At 42.2% G+C, this 20,491-nt stretch overlaps 2 protein-coding genes across 3 annotated transcripts in view; both read right to left on the reverse strand.

Annotated features, from left to right (window-relative positions):
- Window positions 1-20,491, reverse strand: part of LRRC24 (leucine rich repeat containing 24) — a 148,367-nt gene that overhangs the window by 59,158 nt on the left and 68,718 nt on the right. The window lies entirely within an intron of this gene.
- Window positions 14,876-18,989, reverse strand: LOC142270515 (uncharacterized). Its single transcript, XM_075332437.1, has one exon. The coding sequence runs from the start codon at window positions 18,987-18,989 to the stop codon at window positions 15,555-15,557; it is 3,435 nt and encodes a 1,144-aa protein (XP_075188552.1). The 3' UTR covers window positions 14,876-15,554.

Below are 20,491 nucleotides of genomic sequence, written 5' to 3' on the forward strand. Positions count from 1 at the left end.
CTAGTGGTGACTGCAGACAGGATCTTATCATGTATCTCTGTATACAGGGAGCTCCCCCTAGTGGTGACCGCAGACAGGATCTTATCATGTATCTCTGTATACAGGGAGCTCTCCCTAGTGGTGACTGCAGACAGGATCTTATCATGTGTCTCTGTATACAAGGAGCTCCCCCTAGTGGTGGCTGCAGACAGGATCTTATCATGTGTCTCTGTATACAAGGAGCTCCCCCTAGTGGTGACTGCAGAAAGGATCTTATCATGTATCTCTGTATACAGGGAGCTCCCCCTAGTGGTGGCTGCAGACAGGATCTTATCATGTATATCTGTATACAGGGAGCTCCCCCTAGTGGTGGCTGCAGACAGGATCTTATCATGTATCTCTGTATACAGGGAGCTCCCCCTAGTGGTGACTGCAGACAGCATCTTATCATGTATCTCTGTATACAGGGAGCGCCCCCTAGTGGTGGCTGCAGACAGGATTTTATCATGTATCTCTGTATACAGGGAGCTCCTCCTAGTGGTGGCTGCAGACAGGATCTTATCATGTATCTCTGTATACAGGGAGCTCCTCCTAGTGGTGGCTGCAGACAGGATCTTATCATGTATCTCTGTATACAGGGAGCTCCCCCTAGTGGTGACTGCAGACAGGATCTTATCATGTATCTCTGTATACAGGGAGCTCCCCCTAGTGGTGGCTGCAGACAGGATCTTATCATGTATCTCTGTATACAGTGACCTCCCCCTAGTGGTGACTGCAGAAAGGATCTTATCATGTATCTCTGTATACAGGGAGCTCCCCCTAGTGGTGGCTGCAGACAGGATCTTATCATGTATCTCTGTATACAGGGAGCTCCCCCTAGTGGTGGCTGCAGACAGGATCTTATCATGTATCTCTGTATACAGGGAGCTCCCCCTAGTGGTGACTGCAGACAGGATCTTATCATGTATCTCTGTATACAGGGAGCTCCCCCTAGTGGTGGCTGCAGACAGGATCTTATCATGTATCTCTGTATACAGGGAGCTCCCCCTAGTGGTGTCTGCAGACAGGATCTTATCATGTATCTCTGTATACAGGGAGCTCCTCCTAGTGGTGGCTGCAGACAGGATCTTATCATGTATCTCTGTATACAGGGGGCTCCCCCTAGTGGTGGCTGCAGACAGGATCTTATCATGTATCTCTGTATACAGGGACCTCCCCCTAGTGGTGGCTGCAGACAGGATCTTATCATGTATCACTGTATACAGGGAGCTCCCCCTAGTGGTGACTGCAGACAGGATCTCATCATGTATCTCTGTATACAGGGAGCTCCCCCTAGTGGTGGCTGCACACAGGATGTTATCATGTATCTCTGTATACAGGGAGCTCCCCCTAGTGGTGGCTGCAGACAGGATCTTATCATGTATCTCTGTATACAGGGAGCTCCCCCTAGTGGTGGCTGCAGACAGGATCTTATCATGTATCTCTGTATACAGGGAGCTCCCCCTAGTGGTGACTGCAGACAGGATCTTATCATGTATCTCTGTATACAGGGAGCTCCCCCTAGTGGTGACTGCAGACAGGATCTTATCATGTATCTCTGTATACAGGGAGCTCCCCCTAGTGATGGCTGCAGACAGGATCTTATCATGTATCTCTGTATACAGGGAGCTCCCCCTAGTGGTGGCTGCAGACAGGATCTCATCATGTATCTCTGTATACAGGGAGCTCCCCCTAGTGGTGGCTGCAGACAGGATCTTATCATGTATCTGTATACAGGGAGCTCCCCCTAGTGGTGACTGCAGACAGGATCTTATCATGTATCTGTATACAGGGAGCTCCCCCTAGTGGTGACTGCAGACAGGATCTTATCATGTGTCTCTGTATACAGGGAGCTCCCCCTAGTGGTGGCTGCAGACAGGATCTTATCATGTATCTCTGTATACAGGGAGCTCCCCCTAGTGGTGGCTGCAGACAGGATCTTATCATGTATCTCTGTATACAGGGAGCTCCCCCTAGTGGTGGCTGCAGACAGGATCTTATCATGTATCTGTATACAGGGAGCTGCCCCTAGTGGTGGCTGCAGACAGGATCTTATCATGGATATCTGTATACAGGGAGCTCCCCCTAGTGGTGACTGCAGACAGGATCTTATCATGTATCTCTGTATACAGGGAGCTCCCCCTAGTGGTGACCGCAGACAGGATCTTATCATGTATCTCTGTATACAGGGAGCTCTCCCTAGTGGTGACTGCAGACAGGATCTTATCATGTGTCTCTGTATACAAGGAGCTCCCCCTAGTGGTGGCTGCAGACAGGATCTTATCATGTATATCTGTATACAGGGAGCTCCCCCTAGTGGTGGCTGCAGACAGGATCTTATTATGTATCTCTGTATACAGGGAGCTCCCCCTAGTGGTGGCTGCAGACAGGATCTTATCATGTATCTATGTATACAGTGACCTCCCCCTAGTGGTGACTGCAGAAAGGATCTTATCATGTATCTCTGTATACAGGGAGCTCCCCCTAGTGGTGGCTGCAGACAGGATCTTATCATGTATCTCTGTATACAGGGAGCTCCCCCTAGTGGTGTCTGCAGACAGGATCTTATCATGTATCTCTGTATACAGGGAGCTCCCCCTAGTGGTGGCTGCAGACAGGATCTTATCATGTATCTGTGTATACAGGGAGCTCCCCCTAGTGGTGGCTGCAGACAGGATCTTATCATGTATCTCTGTATACAGGGAGCCCCCCCTAGTGGTGGCTGCAGACAGGATCTTATCATGTATCTCTGTATACAGGGAGCTCTCCCTAGTGGTGGCTGCAGACAGGATCTTATCATGTATCTCTGTATACAGGGGGCTCCCCCTAGTGGTGGCTGCAGACAGGATCTTATCATGTATCTCTGTATACAGGGACCTCCCCCTAGTGGTGGCTGCAGACAGGATCTTATCATGTATCTCTATATACAGGGAGCTCCCCCTAGTGGTGACTGCATACAGGATCTTATCATGTATCTCTGTATACAGGGAGCTCCCCCTAGTGGTGGCTGCAGACAGGATCTTATCATGTATCTCTGTATACAGGGAGCTCCCCCTAGTGCTGACTGCAGACATGATCTTATCATGTATCTCTGTATACAGGGAGCTCCCCCTAGTGGTGGCTGCAGACAGGATCTTATCATGTATCTCTGTATACAGGGAGCTCCCCCTAGTGGTGACTGCAGACATGATCTTATCATGTATCTCTGTATACAGGGATCTCCCCCTAGTGGTGGCTGCAGACAGGATCTTATCATGTATCTCTGTATACAGGGAGCTCCCCCTAGTGGTGGCTACAGACAGGATCTTATCATGTATCTCTGTATACAGGGAGCTCCCCCTAGTGGTGACTGCAGATAGGATCTTATCATGTATCTCTGTATACAGGGAGCTCCCTCTAGTGGTGGCTGCAGACAGGATCTTACCATGTATCTCTGTATACAGGGAGCTCCCCCTAGTGGTGGCTGCAGACAGGATCTTATCATGTATCTCTGTATACAGGGAGCTCCCCCTAGTGGTGGCTGCAGACAGGATCTTATCATGTATCTCTGTATACAGGGAGCTCCCCCTAGTGGTGGCTGCAGACAGGAGCTTATCATGTATCTCTGTATACAGGGAGCTCCCCCTAGTGGTGGCTGCAGACAGGACCTTATCATGTATCTCTGTATACAGGGAGCTCCCTCTAGTGGTGACTGCAGATAGGATCTTATCATGTGTCTCTGTATACAGGGAGCTCCTCCTAGTGGTGACTGCAGATAGGATCTTCTGTATCTCTGTATACAGGGAGCTCCCCCTAGTGGTGGCTGCAGACAGGATCTTCTGTATCTCTGTATACAGTGAGCTCCCCCTAGTGGTGGCTGCAGACAGGATCTTAACATGTATCTCTGTATACAGGGAGCTCCTCCTAGTGGTGGCTGCAGACAGGATCTTCTGTATCTCTGTATAAAGGGAGCTCCCCCTAGTGGTGACTGCAGATAGGATCTTATCATGTATCTCTGTATACAGGGAGCTCCCCCTAGTGGTGGCTGCAGACAGGATCTTATCATGTATCTCTGTATACAGGGAGCTCCCCCTAGTGGTGGATGCAGAAAGGATCTTATCATGTATCTCTGTATACAGGGAGCTCCCCCTAGTGGTGGATGCAGATAGGATCTTATCATGTATCTCTGTATACAGGGAGCTCCCCCTAGTGGTGGATGCAGATAGGATCTTATCATGTATCTCTGTATACAGGGAGCTCCCCTAGTGGTGGCTGCAGACAGGATCTTATCATGTATCTCTGTATACAGGGAGCTCCCCCTAGTGGTGGCTGCAGACAGGAGCTTATCATGTATCTCTGTATACGGGGAGCTCCCCCTAGTGGTGACTGCAGACAGGATCTTATCATGTATCTCTGTATACAGGGAGCTCCCCCTAGTGGTGGCTTCAGACAGAATCGTATCATGTATCTCTGTATACAGGGAGCTCCCCCTAGTGGTGACTGCAGACAGGATCTTATCATGTATCTCTGTATACAGGGAGCTCCCCCTAGTGGTGGCTGCAGACAGGATCTTATCATGTATCTCTATATACAGGGAGCTCCCCCTAGTGGTGGCTGGAGTCTTCTATCCACCATGTAATGTGCAGCACATATATCTCTGCAGATAAATGCATCTGTGAGTGTTTTCCACACACTCAGGAATTTCTCGGAGCCTGTGTGGACCCCGCACTACATAGCTGTGTCCTCCCTTGTATAACTGAGATTTGCTTTCTTCTCTGTAGATTGAATCCAGCTGTGCCACACAACACTGTGCGGATGAGATGAGTCAGGGGGCAGCGGACCCCCACGAAAGTATGGACTGTGTCGAGCACTAAATGACGGAATCAGGGAGCGCTGAGATAATTGGGGTCCCTATCTGGAGGTGCCGGTGTCTGCGAACCCTGCAGGGCTTCTCTAAGAAAAGACAGAATTACAGTGGAGGGGTGACAGACGCTGAAGCCCCTCACCCGCTATGTACAGGAATATAGCTACTATAATACTGCCCCCTATGTACAAGAATATAACTACTATAATACTGCCCCTATATACAAGAATATAACTACTATAATACTGCCCCTATGTGCAAGAATATATCTACTATAATACTGCCCCCTATGTACAAGAATATAACTACTATAATACTGCCCCTATATACAAGAATATAACTACTATAATACTGCCCCCTATATACAAGAATATAACTACTATAATACTGCCCCCTATGTACAAGAATATAACTACTATAATACTGCCCCCTACGTACAAGAATATAACTACTATAATACTGCCCCTATGTACAAGAATATAACTACTATAATACTGCCCCCTATGTACAAGAATATAACTACTATAATACTGCCCCCTATGTACAAGAATATAACTACTATAATACTGCCCCCTACGTACAAGAATATAACTACTATAATACTGCCCCTATGTACAAGAATATAACTACTATAATACTGCCCCTATCTACAAGAATATAACTACTATAATACTGCCCCTATGTACAAGAATATAACTACTATAATACTGCCCCCTATGTACACGAATATAACTACTATACTACTGCCCCTATGTACAAGAATATAACTACTATAATACTGCCCCCTATGTACAAGAATATATCTACTATAATACTGCCCCTATGTACAAGAATATAACTACTATAATACTGCCCCTATGTACAAGAATATAACTACTATAATACTGCCCCCTATGTACAAGAATATAACTACTATAATACTTCCCCTATGTACAAGAATATAACTACTATAATACTGCCCCCTATGTACAAGAATATAACTACTATAATACTGCCCCCTACGTACAAGAATATAACTACTATAATACTGCCCCTATGTACAAGAATATAACTACTATAATACTGCCCCTATCTACAAGAATATAACTACTATAATACTGCCCCTATGTACAAGAATATAACTACTATAATACTGCCCCCTATGTACACGAATATAACTACTATACTACTGCCCCTATGTACAAGAATATAACTACTATAATACTGCCCCCTATGTACAAGAATATATCTACTATAATACTGCCCCTATGTACAAGAATATAACTACTATAATACTGCCCCTATGTACAAGAATATAACTACTATAATACTGCCCCTATGTACAAGAATATAACTACTATAATACTGCTGCTATGTACAAGAATATAACTACTATAATACTGCTGCTATGTACAAGAATATAACTACTATAATACTGCCCCTATGTACAAGAATATAACTACTATAATGCTGCTGCTATGTACAAGAATATAACTACTATAATGCTGCCCCTATGTACAAGAATATAACTGCTATAATACTGCCCCAATGTACAAGAATATAACTACTATAATACTGCCCCCTATGTACAAGAATATAACTACTATAATACTGCCCCTATGTACAACAATATAACTACTATAATACTGCCACTATGTACAAGAATATAACTATTATAATACGACTCCTATGTACAAGAATATAACCACTATAATACTGCCCCTATGTGCAAGAATATATCTACTATAATACTGCCCCCATGTACAGGAATATAACTACTATAATACTGCCCCTATGTACAAGAATATATCTACTATAATACTGCCCCCATGTACAGGAATATAACTACTATAATACTGCCCCTATATACAAGAATATAACTACTATAATACTGCTCTTATGTACAAGAATATAACTATTATAATACGGCTCCTATGTACAAGAATATAACTACTATAATACTGCCCCTATATACAAGAATATAACTGCTATAATACTGCCCCTATATACAAGAATATATATACTATAATACTGCTCCTATGTACAAGAATATATCTACTATAATACTGCTCCTATGTACAAGAATATAGCTACTATAATACTGCCCCATGTACAAGAATATATCTACTATAATACTGCTCCTATATACAAGAATATATCTACTATAATACTGCCCCTATGTACAAGAATATAACTATTATAATACGGCTCCTATATACAAGAATATATCTACTATAATACTGCCCCCTATGTACAAGAATATAACTACTATAATACTGCCCCTATATACAAGAATATAACTACTATAAAACTGCTCCTATGTACAAGAATATAACTACTATAATACTGCCCCTATGAGCAAGAATATAACTACTATAATACTGCCCCTATATACAAGAATATAACTACTATAAAACTGCTCCTATGTACAAGAATATAACTACTATAATACTGCCCCTATGAGCAAGAATATAACTACTATAATACTGCCCCTATGTACAAGAATATAACTACTATAAAACTGCCACCTATATACAAGAATATAACTACTATAAAACTGCTCCTATGTACAAGAATATAACTACTATAATACTGCCCCTATGTGCAAGAATATAACTACTATAATACTGCTCCCTATGTACAAGAATATAACTAATATAATACTGCCCCTATGTACAAGAATATAACTACTATAATACTGCCCCCTATGTACAAGAATATAACTACTATAATACTGCCCCCTATGTACAAGAATATAACTACTATAATACTGCTCCTATGTACAAGAATATAACTACTATAATACTGCCCCCTATGTACAAGAATATAACTACTATAATACTGCTCCTATGTACAAGAATATAACTACTATAATACTGCTCCTATGTACAAGAATATAACTACTATAATACTGCTCCTATGTACAAGAATATAACTACTATAATACTGCTCCTTATGTACAAAAATATAACTACTATAATACTGCTCCTATGTACAAGAATATAACTACTATAATACTGCTCCTATGTACAAGAATATAACTACTATAATACTGGCCCTATGTACAAGAATATAACTACTATAATACTGCTCCTATGTACAAGAATATAACTACTATAATAATGCCCCCTATATACAAGAATATAACTACTATAATACTGCTCCTATGTACAAGAATATAACTACTATAATACTGCCCCTATGTACAAGAATATAACTACTATAATACTGCCCCTATGTACAAGAATATAACTAGTATAATACTGCCCCTATGTACAAGAATATAACTGCTATAATACTGCCCGTATGTACAAGAATAAAACTACTATAATACTGACCCCTATATACAAGAATATAATTACTATAATTCTGCCCCCTATGTACAAGAATATAACTGCTATAATACTGCCCCCTATGTACAAGAATATAACTGCTATAATTCTGCCCCCTATGTACAAGAATATAACTGCTATAATACTGCCCCCTATGTACAAGAATATAACTGCTATAATACTGCCCCCTATGTACAAGAATATAACTGCTATAATACTGCCCCCTATGTACAAGAATATAACTGCTATAATACTGCCCCTATGTACAAGAATATAACTACTATAATACTGCCCCTATGTACAAGAATATAACTAGTATAATACTGCTCCCTATGTACAAGAATATAACTAGTATAATACTGCTCCCTATGTACAAGAATATAACTACTATAATACTGCCCCCTATGTACAAGAATATAACTACTATAATACTGCCCCCTATGTACAAGAATATAACTGCTATAATTCTGCCCCCTATGTACAAGAATATAACTGCTATAATACTTCCCCCTATGTACAAGAATATAACTGCTATAATACTGCCCCTATGTACAAGAATATAACTGCTATAATACTGCCCCTATGTACAAGAATATAACTAGTATAATACTGCTCCCTATGTACAAGAATATAACTACTATAATACTGCCCCTATGTACAAGAATATAACTAGTATAATACTGCTCCCTATGTACAAGAATATAACTGCTATAATACTGCTCCCTATGTACAAGAATATAACTACTATAATACTGCCCCCTATGTACAAGAATATAACTACTATAATACTGCCCCTATGTACAAGAATATAACTACTATAATACTGCCCCCTATGTACAAGAATATAACTGCTATAATACTGCTCCTATGTACAAGAATATAACTGCTATAATACTGCCCCTATGTACAAGAATATAACTACTATAATACTGCCCCTATGTACAAGAATATAACTACTATAATACTGCCCCCTATGTACAAGAATATAACTACTATAATACTTCCCCTATGTACAAGAATATAACTACTATAATACTGCCCCCTATGTACAAGAATATAACTAGTATAATACTGCTCCCTATGTACAAGAATATAACTGCTATAATACTGCTCCCTATGTACAAGAATATAACTACTATAATACTGCCCCCTATGTACAAGAATATAACTACTTTAATACTGCCCCCTATGTACAAGAATATAACTAGTATAATACTGCTCCCTATGTACAAGAATATAACTAGTATAATACTGCTCCCTATGTACAAGAATATAACTACTATAATACTGCTCCCTACGTACAAGAATATAACTACTATAATACTGCCCCTATGTACAAGAATATAACTACTATAATACTGCCCCCTATGTACAAGAATATAACTACTTTAATACTGCCCCCTATGTACAAGAATATAACTAGTATAATACTGCTCCCTATGTACAAGAATATAACTAGTATAATACTGCCCCTATGTACAAGAATATAACTACTATAATACTGCCCCCTATGTACAAGAATATATCTACTATAATACTGCCCCTATGTACAAGAATATAACTACTATAATACTGCCCCTATGTACAAGAATATAACTACTATAATACTGCCCCCTATGTACAAGAATATAACTACTATAATACTTCCCCTATGTACAAGAATATAACTACTATAATACTGCCCCCTATGTACAAGAATATAACTACTATAATACTGCCCCCTACGTACAAGAATATAACTACTATAATACTGCCCCTATGTACAAGAATATAACTACTATAATACTGCCCCTATCTACAAGAATATAACTACTATAATACTGCCCCTATGTACAAGAATATAACTACTATAATACTGCCCCCTATGTACACGAATATAACTACTATACTACTGCCCCTATGTACAAGAATATAACTACTATAATACTGCCCCCTATGTACAAGAATATATCTACTATAATACTGCCCCTATGTACAAGAATATAACTACTATAATACTGCCCCTATGTACAAGAATATAACTACTATAATACTGCCCCTATGTACAAGAATATAACTACTATAATACTGCTGCTATGTACAAGAATATAACTACTATAATACTGCTGCTATGTACAAGAATATAACTACTATAATACTGCCCCTATGTACAAGAATATAACTACTATAATGCTGCTGCTATGTACAAGAATATAACTACTATAATGCTGCCCCTATGTACAAGAATATAACTGCTATAATACTGCCCCAATGTACAAGAATATAACTACTATAATACTGCCCCCTATGTACAAGAATATAACTACTATAATACTGCCCCTATGTACAACAATATAACTACTATAATACTGCCACTATGTACAAGAATATAACTATTATAATACGACTCCTATGTACAAGAATATAACCACTATAATACTGCCCCTATGTGCAAGAATATATCTACTATAATACTGCCCCCATGTACAGGAATATAACTACTATAATACTGCCCCTATGTACAAGAATATATCTACTATAATACTGCCCCCATGTACAGGAATATAACTACTATAATACTGCCCCTATATACAAGAATATAACTACTATAATACTGCTCTTATGTACAAGAATATAACTATTATAATACGGCTCCTATGTACAAGAATATAACTACTATAATACTGCCCCTATATACAAGAATATAACTGCTATAATACTGCCCCTATATACAAGAATATATATACTATAATACTGCTCCTATGTACAAGAATATATCTACTATAATACTGCTCCTATGTACAAGAATATAGCTACTATAATACTGCCCCATGTACAAGAATATATCTACTATAATACTGCTCCTATATACAAGAATATATCTACTATAATACTGCCCCTATGTACAAGAATATAACTATTATAATACGGCTCCTATATACAAGAATATATCTACTATAATACTGCCCCCTATGTACAAGAATATAACTACTATAATACTGCCCCTATATACAAGAATATAACTACTATAAAACTGCTCCTATGTACAAGAATATAACTACTATAATACTGCCCCTATGAGCAAGAATATAACTACTATAATACTGCCCCTATATACAAGAATATAACTACTATAAAACTGCTCCTATGTACAAGAATATAACTACTATAATACTGCCCCTATGAGCAAGAATATAACTACTATAATACTGCCCCTATGTACAAGAATATAACTACTATAAAACTGCCACCTATATACAAGAATATAACTACTATAAAACTGCTCCTATGTACAAGAATATAACTACTATAATACTGCCCCTATGTGCAAGAATATAACTACTATAATACTGCTCCCTATGTACAAGAATATAACTAATATAATACTGCCCCTATGTACAAGAATATAACTACTATAATACTGCCCCCTATGTACAAGAATATAACTACTATAATACTGCCCCCTATGTACAAGAATATAACTACTATAATACTGCTCCTATGTACAAGAATATAACTACTATAATACTGCCCCCTATGTACAAGAATATAACTACTATAATACTGCTCCTATGTACAAGAATATAACTACTATAATACTGCTCCTATGTACAAGAATATAACTACTATAATACTGCTCCTATGTACAAGAATATAACTACTATAATACTGCTCCTTATGTACAAAAATATAACTACTATAATACTGCTCCTATGTACAAGAATATAACTACTATAATACTGCTCCTATGTACAAGAATATAACTACTATAATACTGGCCCTATGTACAAGAATATAACTACTATAATACTGCTCCTATGTACAAGAATATAACTACTATAATAATGCCCCCTATATACAAGAATATAACTACTATAATACTGCTCCTATGTACAAGAATATAACTACTATAATACTGCCCCTATGTACAAGAATATAACTACTATAATACTGCCCCTATGTACAAGAATATAACTAGTATAATACTGCCCCTATGTACAAGAATATAACTGCTATAATACTGCCCGTATGTACAAGAATAAAACTACTATAATACTGACCCCTATATACAAGAATATAATTACTATAATTCTGCCCCCTATGTACAAGAATATAACTGCTATAATACTGCCCCCTATGTACAAGAATATAACTGCTATAATTCTGCCCCCTATGTACAAGAATATAACTGCTATAATACTGCCCCCTATGTACAAGAATATAACTGCTATAATACTGCCCCCTATGTACAAGAATATAACTGCTATAATACTGCCCCCTATGTACAAGAATATAACTGCTATAATACTGCCCCTATGTACAAGAATATAACTACTATAATACTGCCCCTATGTACAAGAATATAACTAGTATAATACTGCTCCCTATGTACAAGAATATAACTAGTATAATACTGCTCCCTATGTACAAGAATATAACTACTATAATACTGCCCCCTATGTACAAGAATATAACTACTATAATACTGCCCCCTATGTACAAGAATATAACTGCTATAATTCTGCCCCCTATGTACAAGAATATAACTGCTATAATACTTCCCCCTATGTACAAGAATATAACTGCTATAATACTGCCCCTATGTACAAGAATATAACTGCTATAATACTGCCCCTATGTACAAGAATATAACTAGTATAATACTGCTCCCTATGTACAAGAATATAACTACTATAATACTGCCCCTATGTACAAGAATATAACTAGTATAATACTGCTCCCTATGTACAAGAATATAACTGCTATAATACTGCTCCCTATGTACAAGAATATAACTACTATAATACTGCCCCCTATGTACAAGAATATAACTACTATAATACTGCCCCTATGTACAAGAATATAACTACTATAATACTGCCCCCTATGTACAAGAATATAACTGCTATAATACTGCTCCTATGTACAAGAATATAACTGCTATAATACTGCCCCTATGTACAAGAATATAACTACTATAATACTGCCCCTATGTACAAGAATATAACTACTATAATACTGCCCCCTATGTACAAGAATATAACTACTATAATACTTCCCCTATGTACAAGAATATAACTACTATAATACTGCCCCCTATGTACAAGAATATAACTAGTATAATACTGCTCCCTATGTACAAGAATATAACTGCTATAATACTGCTCCCTATGTACAAGAATATAACTACTATAATACTGCCCCCTATGTACAAGAATATAACTACTTTAATACTGCCCCCTATGTACAAGAATATAACTAGTATAATACTGCTCCCTATGTACAAGAATATAACTAGTATAATACTGCTCCCTATGTACAAGAATATAACTACTATAATACTGCTCCCTATGTACAAGAATATAACTACTATAATACTGCCCCCTATGTACAAGAATATAACTACTATAATACTGCCTCTATGTACAAGAATATAACTACTATAATACTGCCCCCTATATACAAGAATATAACTACTATAATACTGTTCTATGTACAGGAATATAACTACTATAATTCTGCCCCCTATGTACAAGAATATAACTGCTATAATACTGCCCCCTATGTACAAGAATATAACTCCTATAATACTGCCCCCTATGTGCAAGAATATAACTGCTATAATACTGCCCCTATGTACAAGAATATAACTGCTATAGTTCTGCCCCCTATGTACAAGAATATAACTGCTATAATTCTGCCCCTATGTACAAGAATATAACTGCTATAATACTGCCCCTATGTACAAGAATATAACTGCTATAATTCTGCCCCCTATGTACAAGAATATAACTGCTATAATACTGCCCCCTATGTACAAGAATATAACTCCTATAATACTGCCCCCTATGTGCAAGAATATAACTGCTATAATACTGCCCCTATGTACAAGAATATAACTGCTATAGTTCTGCCCCCTATGTACAAGAATATAACTGCTATAATACTGCCCCCTATGTACAAGAATATAACTGCTATAATACTGCCCCCTATGTACAAGAATATAACTGCTATAATACTGCCCCTATGTACAAGAATATAACTACTATAATACTGCCCCCTATATACAAGAATATAACTACTATAATACTGCCCCTATGTACAAGAATATAACTGCTATAATTCTGCCCCCTATGTACAAGAATATAACTGCTATAATACTGCCCCCTATGTACAAGAATATAACTGCTATAATACTGCCCCCTATGTACAAGAATATAACTGCTATAATACTGCCCCTATGTACAAGAATATAACTAGTATAATACTGCTCCCTATGTACAAGAATATAACTGCTATAATACTGCTCCCTATGTACAAGAATATAACTACTATAATACTGCCCCCTATGTACAAGAATATAACTACTATAATACTGCCCCCTATGTACAAGAATATAACTAGTATAATACTGCCCCCTATGTACAAGAATATAACTACTATAATACTGCCCCTATATACAAGAATATAACTACTATAATACTACCCCTATGTACAAGAATATAACTACTATAATACTGCCCCTATATACAAGAATATAACTGCTATAATACTGCGTGTCGTGAACAGCCGGTGCGGGGAATAACACTAGTATAGCAGTCTCTGTCACCGCCAGTGGTTTGTAGGTGGTCTGGACGCCCGCTCTGCAGTGTAGGGCATATTTGGGATTATGTAGAGGACTGAGGCGGTTTTATTTATAGAGTTAATCTGATAGAAGCCGCAGAGGTTATAAAAATACACAAGATATAGAAGGAATAATACAATATTATATGGACAATTATATAAAAAAAAAGGGACAAACGTGGAAGTTCCTAATCTCGTGGCACAGAGGTGACGTCCGGGGGTTCGTGGAGGAGGATCTGTACAAATGGCAGCTCCACAGTTTCTGTGTCCTCCAGAACTGAACCAAGCCAAAACGTGGGCGCTGACAGTGGTGGTCGGTTACTATGGTGATGGAGCGTCCATATAGGTCGGGCTGCAGCTTCCGCAGGGTCCACACTATAGCGCGGCGCTCCTTCTCCACAGCGGCCACTTCCCGGGGTAAGAGCTTGTGGCTGAGAAACATCACCGGATGCCCTGCCCCGCTGACCTGGCTGAGTGCTGCACACTGGCATCTGAGCTATGAACCGTGGTGTGAAGGCCAGGGATTGGGGAACTGGTGAGGGCATCTCACCGATCTAGGGAGACACGGTAGGGGGGTTTGGCAGACTGGGTGACGACTCCCTGTGTCTACCTGGTGGATGGCTAGCAGCATCTTCCCTGGGACACCCGTGGAGACGGTCAGGTAGGGCTGTAACACCTCCCGCAACTGGGGCCTCTGGTCCTTGGATAGCTGCGGGTTTAATCCCACGTCCTCAATAGATCCGCCATCTTGGGCCGCTGCGAGCAAGTCCACCAGGAGTTCAATTTTGCCTTGCTAGGGCGCTGGCTTCCCAGTCATCATGAGCTTTTATCATGTTGACATGGAAGACTTTTTGACTGGCATGGTCAATGGTGACCACGTAGTTTACGTCATTGAGGCGCTGATGCACCAGGTATGGGCCCTCCCAGGCCGCCTGAAGCTTGTTCTGGGTCATTGGGACTAGGACCCTCACCTTCTGACCCGCTTCGTACACCCGCTCCCGAGCGTGTTGGTCGTACCACAGCTTCTGGCTGGCCTGGGCCTGCACCATATCCTCATCCACCAGCCACGTCATTGACTGCATTTTGTCACGGAGCCGCATGACATACTCCACAACGGACACTTCTGGGGAGTTCAGTTCCTCTTCCCAGGATTCCCTTACCAGACCAAGAGGCCCCCGGACTCGTCTGCCATACAGGAGCTCGATGGGGGAGAACCCCGTTGAGGCCTGAGGTACCTCTCGGTAAGCAAAAAGCAGGTGTGGGAGGTACCGCTCCCAATCACGTCCATGAGACTCAACCAGCATCTTCAGCATCTGGTTAAGGGTACCATTAAATCGCGCACACCAACCATTGGTCTGTGGGGGATAGTCGCCTGATACCAGACACCGCACCTGCATTTTCTTACAGAAAGCCTCCACTAGACGACACATGAACTGAGTCCCCTGGTCGCTAAGCATCCTCCTGGGATATCCTACTCGGGAGAATATGGCCAGGAGGGCATCTGCCACCTCATCGGCCCTAACTGAGGACAGAGCCACCGCCTCCGGATACCGGGTAGCAAAGTCTACCACAGTAAGGACGAACCGTTTTCCAGAGCTGCTGGGGACGGCCAGAGGCCCGACAATGTCCACAGCGACCCTCTGGAAAAACTCCTCTATCACCGGCAAAGAGATCAGGGGAGCTTTGGGAGCAGGCCCCAACTTTCCCACTCTCTGACACGTGATACAGGAGCGGCAGTAGTTGGAGATATCGGTCCCCATTTTGGGCCAATAGAAGTGGTGAGATAGCCGGGCCTTGGTTTTGCTGACCCCCAAGTGTCCGGCAAGTGGGATCTCATGGGCAATCCGCAACAACTCATCCCTAAACCGATAGGGCACCACCAGCTGTCTTTCCCTCAGCCACTCCTGTTGGGGGTTACAGGGAACAGTCTCCCGGTACAACCTTCCCTGGTCCCAGAACACCCTCTCCTTACCAGTATTGGAGAAGGGCTTCTCCGCGAGGTCCCTCAACGTCACTAGGCTGACATCTGCATGCAGAGCCGCCTGAAACTCCCGGCTAGAGGCAGCCAGAAGTGACGTTAAGGTCCCAACCTCACCGGGAACCTCTGGGACCGTAACCAGTTCCGTTATCCCTCTGGGTGAGGAGGGACCAGAAGGCAAGGTGTCACCTGCATTCTGGGCAGTCTGACTGCGGGTGACAGCAGAGATGTAGGCCGTGTCCCCGGGGGATAACAACACTTTCTCATCAGCCTGACCGGCTCTGGATAATACTTTCTCAACCTCCCGTAATGCCTCAGGAGCAGTGCTAATCATGGGGCAGCTACCACCGGACTTGTCACCATCCACTGTGACGCTGGACAGCTGCACGGGACCCACTGCTTTATGATCCCCATGGCCCTTACCACTGACGTTTGCTCCTCCTAGGGGATCCTCAGCATTATTACCCCTCAGCGTCCCATGGCCGAGTTCTCCTGTATCGGGAGACACGTCATCTTCATGTACAACACTGAAACCCAGGCTATAGAAATTGGAATCACGTGAAATACGGGATCTGGGAGGGGCGCCAGGAATAAAATGGGCGACTATCCGTCCCAGATCAGTTCCCAATAGCACATCTATGGGGAGGTGCGCGGACACCCCCACTTCCCTCACCCCCCGCCCAACACCCCAGTCCAGGAAAACCTTGGCCACCGGCAAAGATACGACACCCCCCATCCCGTTGATAGTCAGGGTCTTCCCCAGGATAAAGTTTTCAGGGGACAACAGTTCTGGGCGGACCAGGGTTCGTTTGGCACTTGTGGATCTAAGTCCCACCGTGATGGTGTTGCCCACGGTGACGGATTGCATGTTGTCACAGGACCACCCAACTGCCCCACCCACATAAGGAACAGCTGCTCTAGGCCCTGGGGCCTTGGGTGTGGGGCTCCTCTTCTGCCTCTCTGGGCAGGTGGAGCGGAGGTGTCCAGTCCGGTTGCAGGAAAAACACCTGCGGGGATCTGATGCAGGCCGGGTGCTAGCAGACGAGAGAGGACCTCCAGGAGGTCTGCTGGCAGGGGCAGTGGTTGTCACCTTACCCCTTTTCCGGCTGGCGGCAGATGGCTTCTGCACCTCAGGCATATGGTTGGCCTCGTAGGCGCAGGCAATCTCTGCTGCTGTATTCGCATCCTTTGGTTCCCGGTCCATCACGAACTGTCGCACGTCCACAGGACAACGATGTAGGAATTGTTCCTTCACCAACAGGTCCATTAGCTCCTCAGCAGTGGTGACTGACAGTCCTTGAGTCCACTGGTCAAAGTTGGCTCTGAGCCTTTCCACCACATCCCTGTTGCTTTCGTGAGGTCCACGCTGGAGTGTCCGGAACCTTTGTCGGTACACCTCTGGGGTCAGCTGGTATTTTCGGATCAGGGCCTGCTTTATGGCCTCATAGTCTCCAGCTTGCTCTTCAGGGAGACTGGCGAACACTTCCAGGGCCTTTCCTCGCAACACTGGGATTAAGTATCGTGTCCACTGGTTCTTGGGCAACTGATACTGAAGGCAAGTCGTTTCAAACCCCCTCAGGAATATGTACACGTCCCCGTCATTCTCCAACACAGGAAAGTGCTCAGGCCGGGGTAGAAAGCTGTTAGCAACTTCGGACTCACAGTTCAGTGGGGAGGATGGCCGCTGCCGGAGTTGGAGGACCTTCAGTTCATGGTCTCTCTGGGCTTGACGTTCTGCAGCTTCTCGTTTGGCTTGGGTCATGCGCTCGGCTCGCTCAGCTTCTCGCTCGGCTTGGGCCCGATGCTCGGCTTGCTCAGCTTGTCTTTCGGCTTGGGCCCGACGCTCGGCTTGCTCAGCTTCTCGCTCGGCTTGGGCCCGACGCTTGATTCTCTCGGCCTCCCGATCTTGATATTGCTGAATGAGCTGCAGCTGTCCCTCCCGGTCATCTACACTGAGTTGCTGTAGGGCTATGTGCAGGTAGGGGTCCATGCTGCTCAGGTTGCTGCTCTGGCTTGAGGCTACCGGTGGGCTCCCTGCAGCAGCACCGTCCAGGCCTTGGCTCGGCTCCCCTTCTTCAGGGCTCGGGTGATGGACTTGCTCTGCGTCATATTGTAATAGTTCTGTAATCAACTGCTGCCTGTGTTTGCCAGCGGGGTCGATCTGTCTGACCGTACAGATGGCAGCAAGGACCTCCTTGGTCTGCTGCTTGTACCAGGCCTTCCCAACTGCAGCCATAGTCGCCAAATAAAAGATAGGACAGAAAAACAAGAGCGGGGGAGGGGGGTAACCGCTAAATGTACAGTATTGCTCCAGGTATTAAACGCTGAGCTCGATCCTCAAAACCTCTGCACAGAATCCGCGCAGGAACCTGCAAGATTCTAGTGAAAGGGATGATTGCTCAAACCAGATCACTAATGCTCTATATCTCACCGCTGCCACCAATCGTTTATAGGTCGACTGGACGCCCGCTAGACAGCAAAAGGCGAACTGGGGGTTCAGGGTGTATATAGAGCAAGAGGAACGAAGCTATTGCATTTATATACTAAATCCAAAAGAGGAGGCCGCAGCGTTTATACACAAGAGGTTACAGAAGGAACAATACCGCACAATATAGACAGTCACATAAAATAAAAGGGACAAACATGGAACTTACTAAACTCCTGCCACAGATGTGACGTCCGAAATTAGGGAGAGGGAGCTCAGGGAAAGCAAAATGTGCAGCCCCGCAGCTGGTCTGTGTCCTCCAGAACTGCAACAGGGAATAATGTGGGCGCTGACCTTTATAGCCTCCGGTCACCCCCCCTCTGTGACCTCACACGGGGATGTCTTGTGGGCTGTGCCCAGAGCTGCAGAAAACTAGGAAATTCCAGTTTTCCGCATATCTTCGCCCCTAGGACTCACAGGTGAGGGATATTAGCATCATATTTTCTATGCTGATTTTACATTCACATAGATATGAAACACGACATATCCGGCATGACTTTATTGCCCAATACCCAATTGTTGAGATACCAGCGATCGCCCAGCGAAGAAGAACGGAGCTTCACGCTCAACACTTCACCCGGAATCCAACCATATACTGCTCATATTACTAATACTGACAGGTCACCCGATATCTGAGATCATAACTTACCCAGAAGAACAAAGACATGTCTCCACATTCACCCAACATCTCTACTCTGCACTCCTCACATCCCCCGACTCGTAAATACCCCATCCCAATAGCCCATCAGATAAGATTACCATAGAAATAAGGGGGAGGGCAGGAGGGGGGAGGACAACTCCAAGGGGCTCTGTGCTAGATTAGGTTCAGGTACAAGAGACTTGAAAAGTTATCAAAACAATCCCCTGTATACAAGAATATAACTACTATAATACTGCCCCTATATACACAACAATATAACTACTATAATACTGCCCCTATGTACAAGAATATAACTATTATAATACTGCCCCTATGTACAAGAATATAACTGCTATAATACTGCTCCTATGTACACAAGAATATAACTACTATAATACTGCCCCTATATACACAACAATATAACTACTATAATACTGCCCCTATGTACAAGAATATAACTATTATAATACTGCCCCTATGTACAAGAATATAACTACTATAATACTACTCCTATGTACACAAGAATATAACTACTATAATACTGCCCCTATATACACAACAATATAACTACTATAATACTGCCCCTATGTACAAGAATATAACTACTATAATA

Source organism: Anomaloglossus baeobatrachus, unplaced genomic scaffold, assembly GCF_048569485.1.
Source record: "Anomaloglossus baeobatrachus isolate aAnoBae1 unplaced genomic scaffold, aAnoBae1.hap1 Scaffold_328, whole genome shotgun sequence".
Lineage (NCBI taxonomy): Eukaryota > Metazoa > Chordata > Amphibia > Anura > Aromobatidae > Anomaloglossus > Anomaloglossus baeobatrachus.

Coding starts and splice junctions, on each gene's coding strand:
- LOC142270515 (XM_075332437.1), bottom strand. CDS start 18,989: ATGGCTGCAGTTGGGAAGGCCTGGTACAAGCAGCAGACCAAGGAGGTC.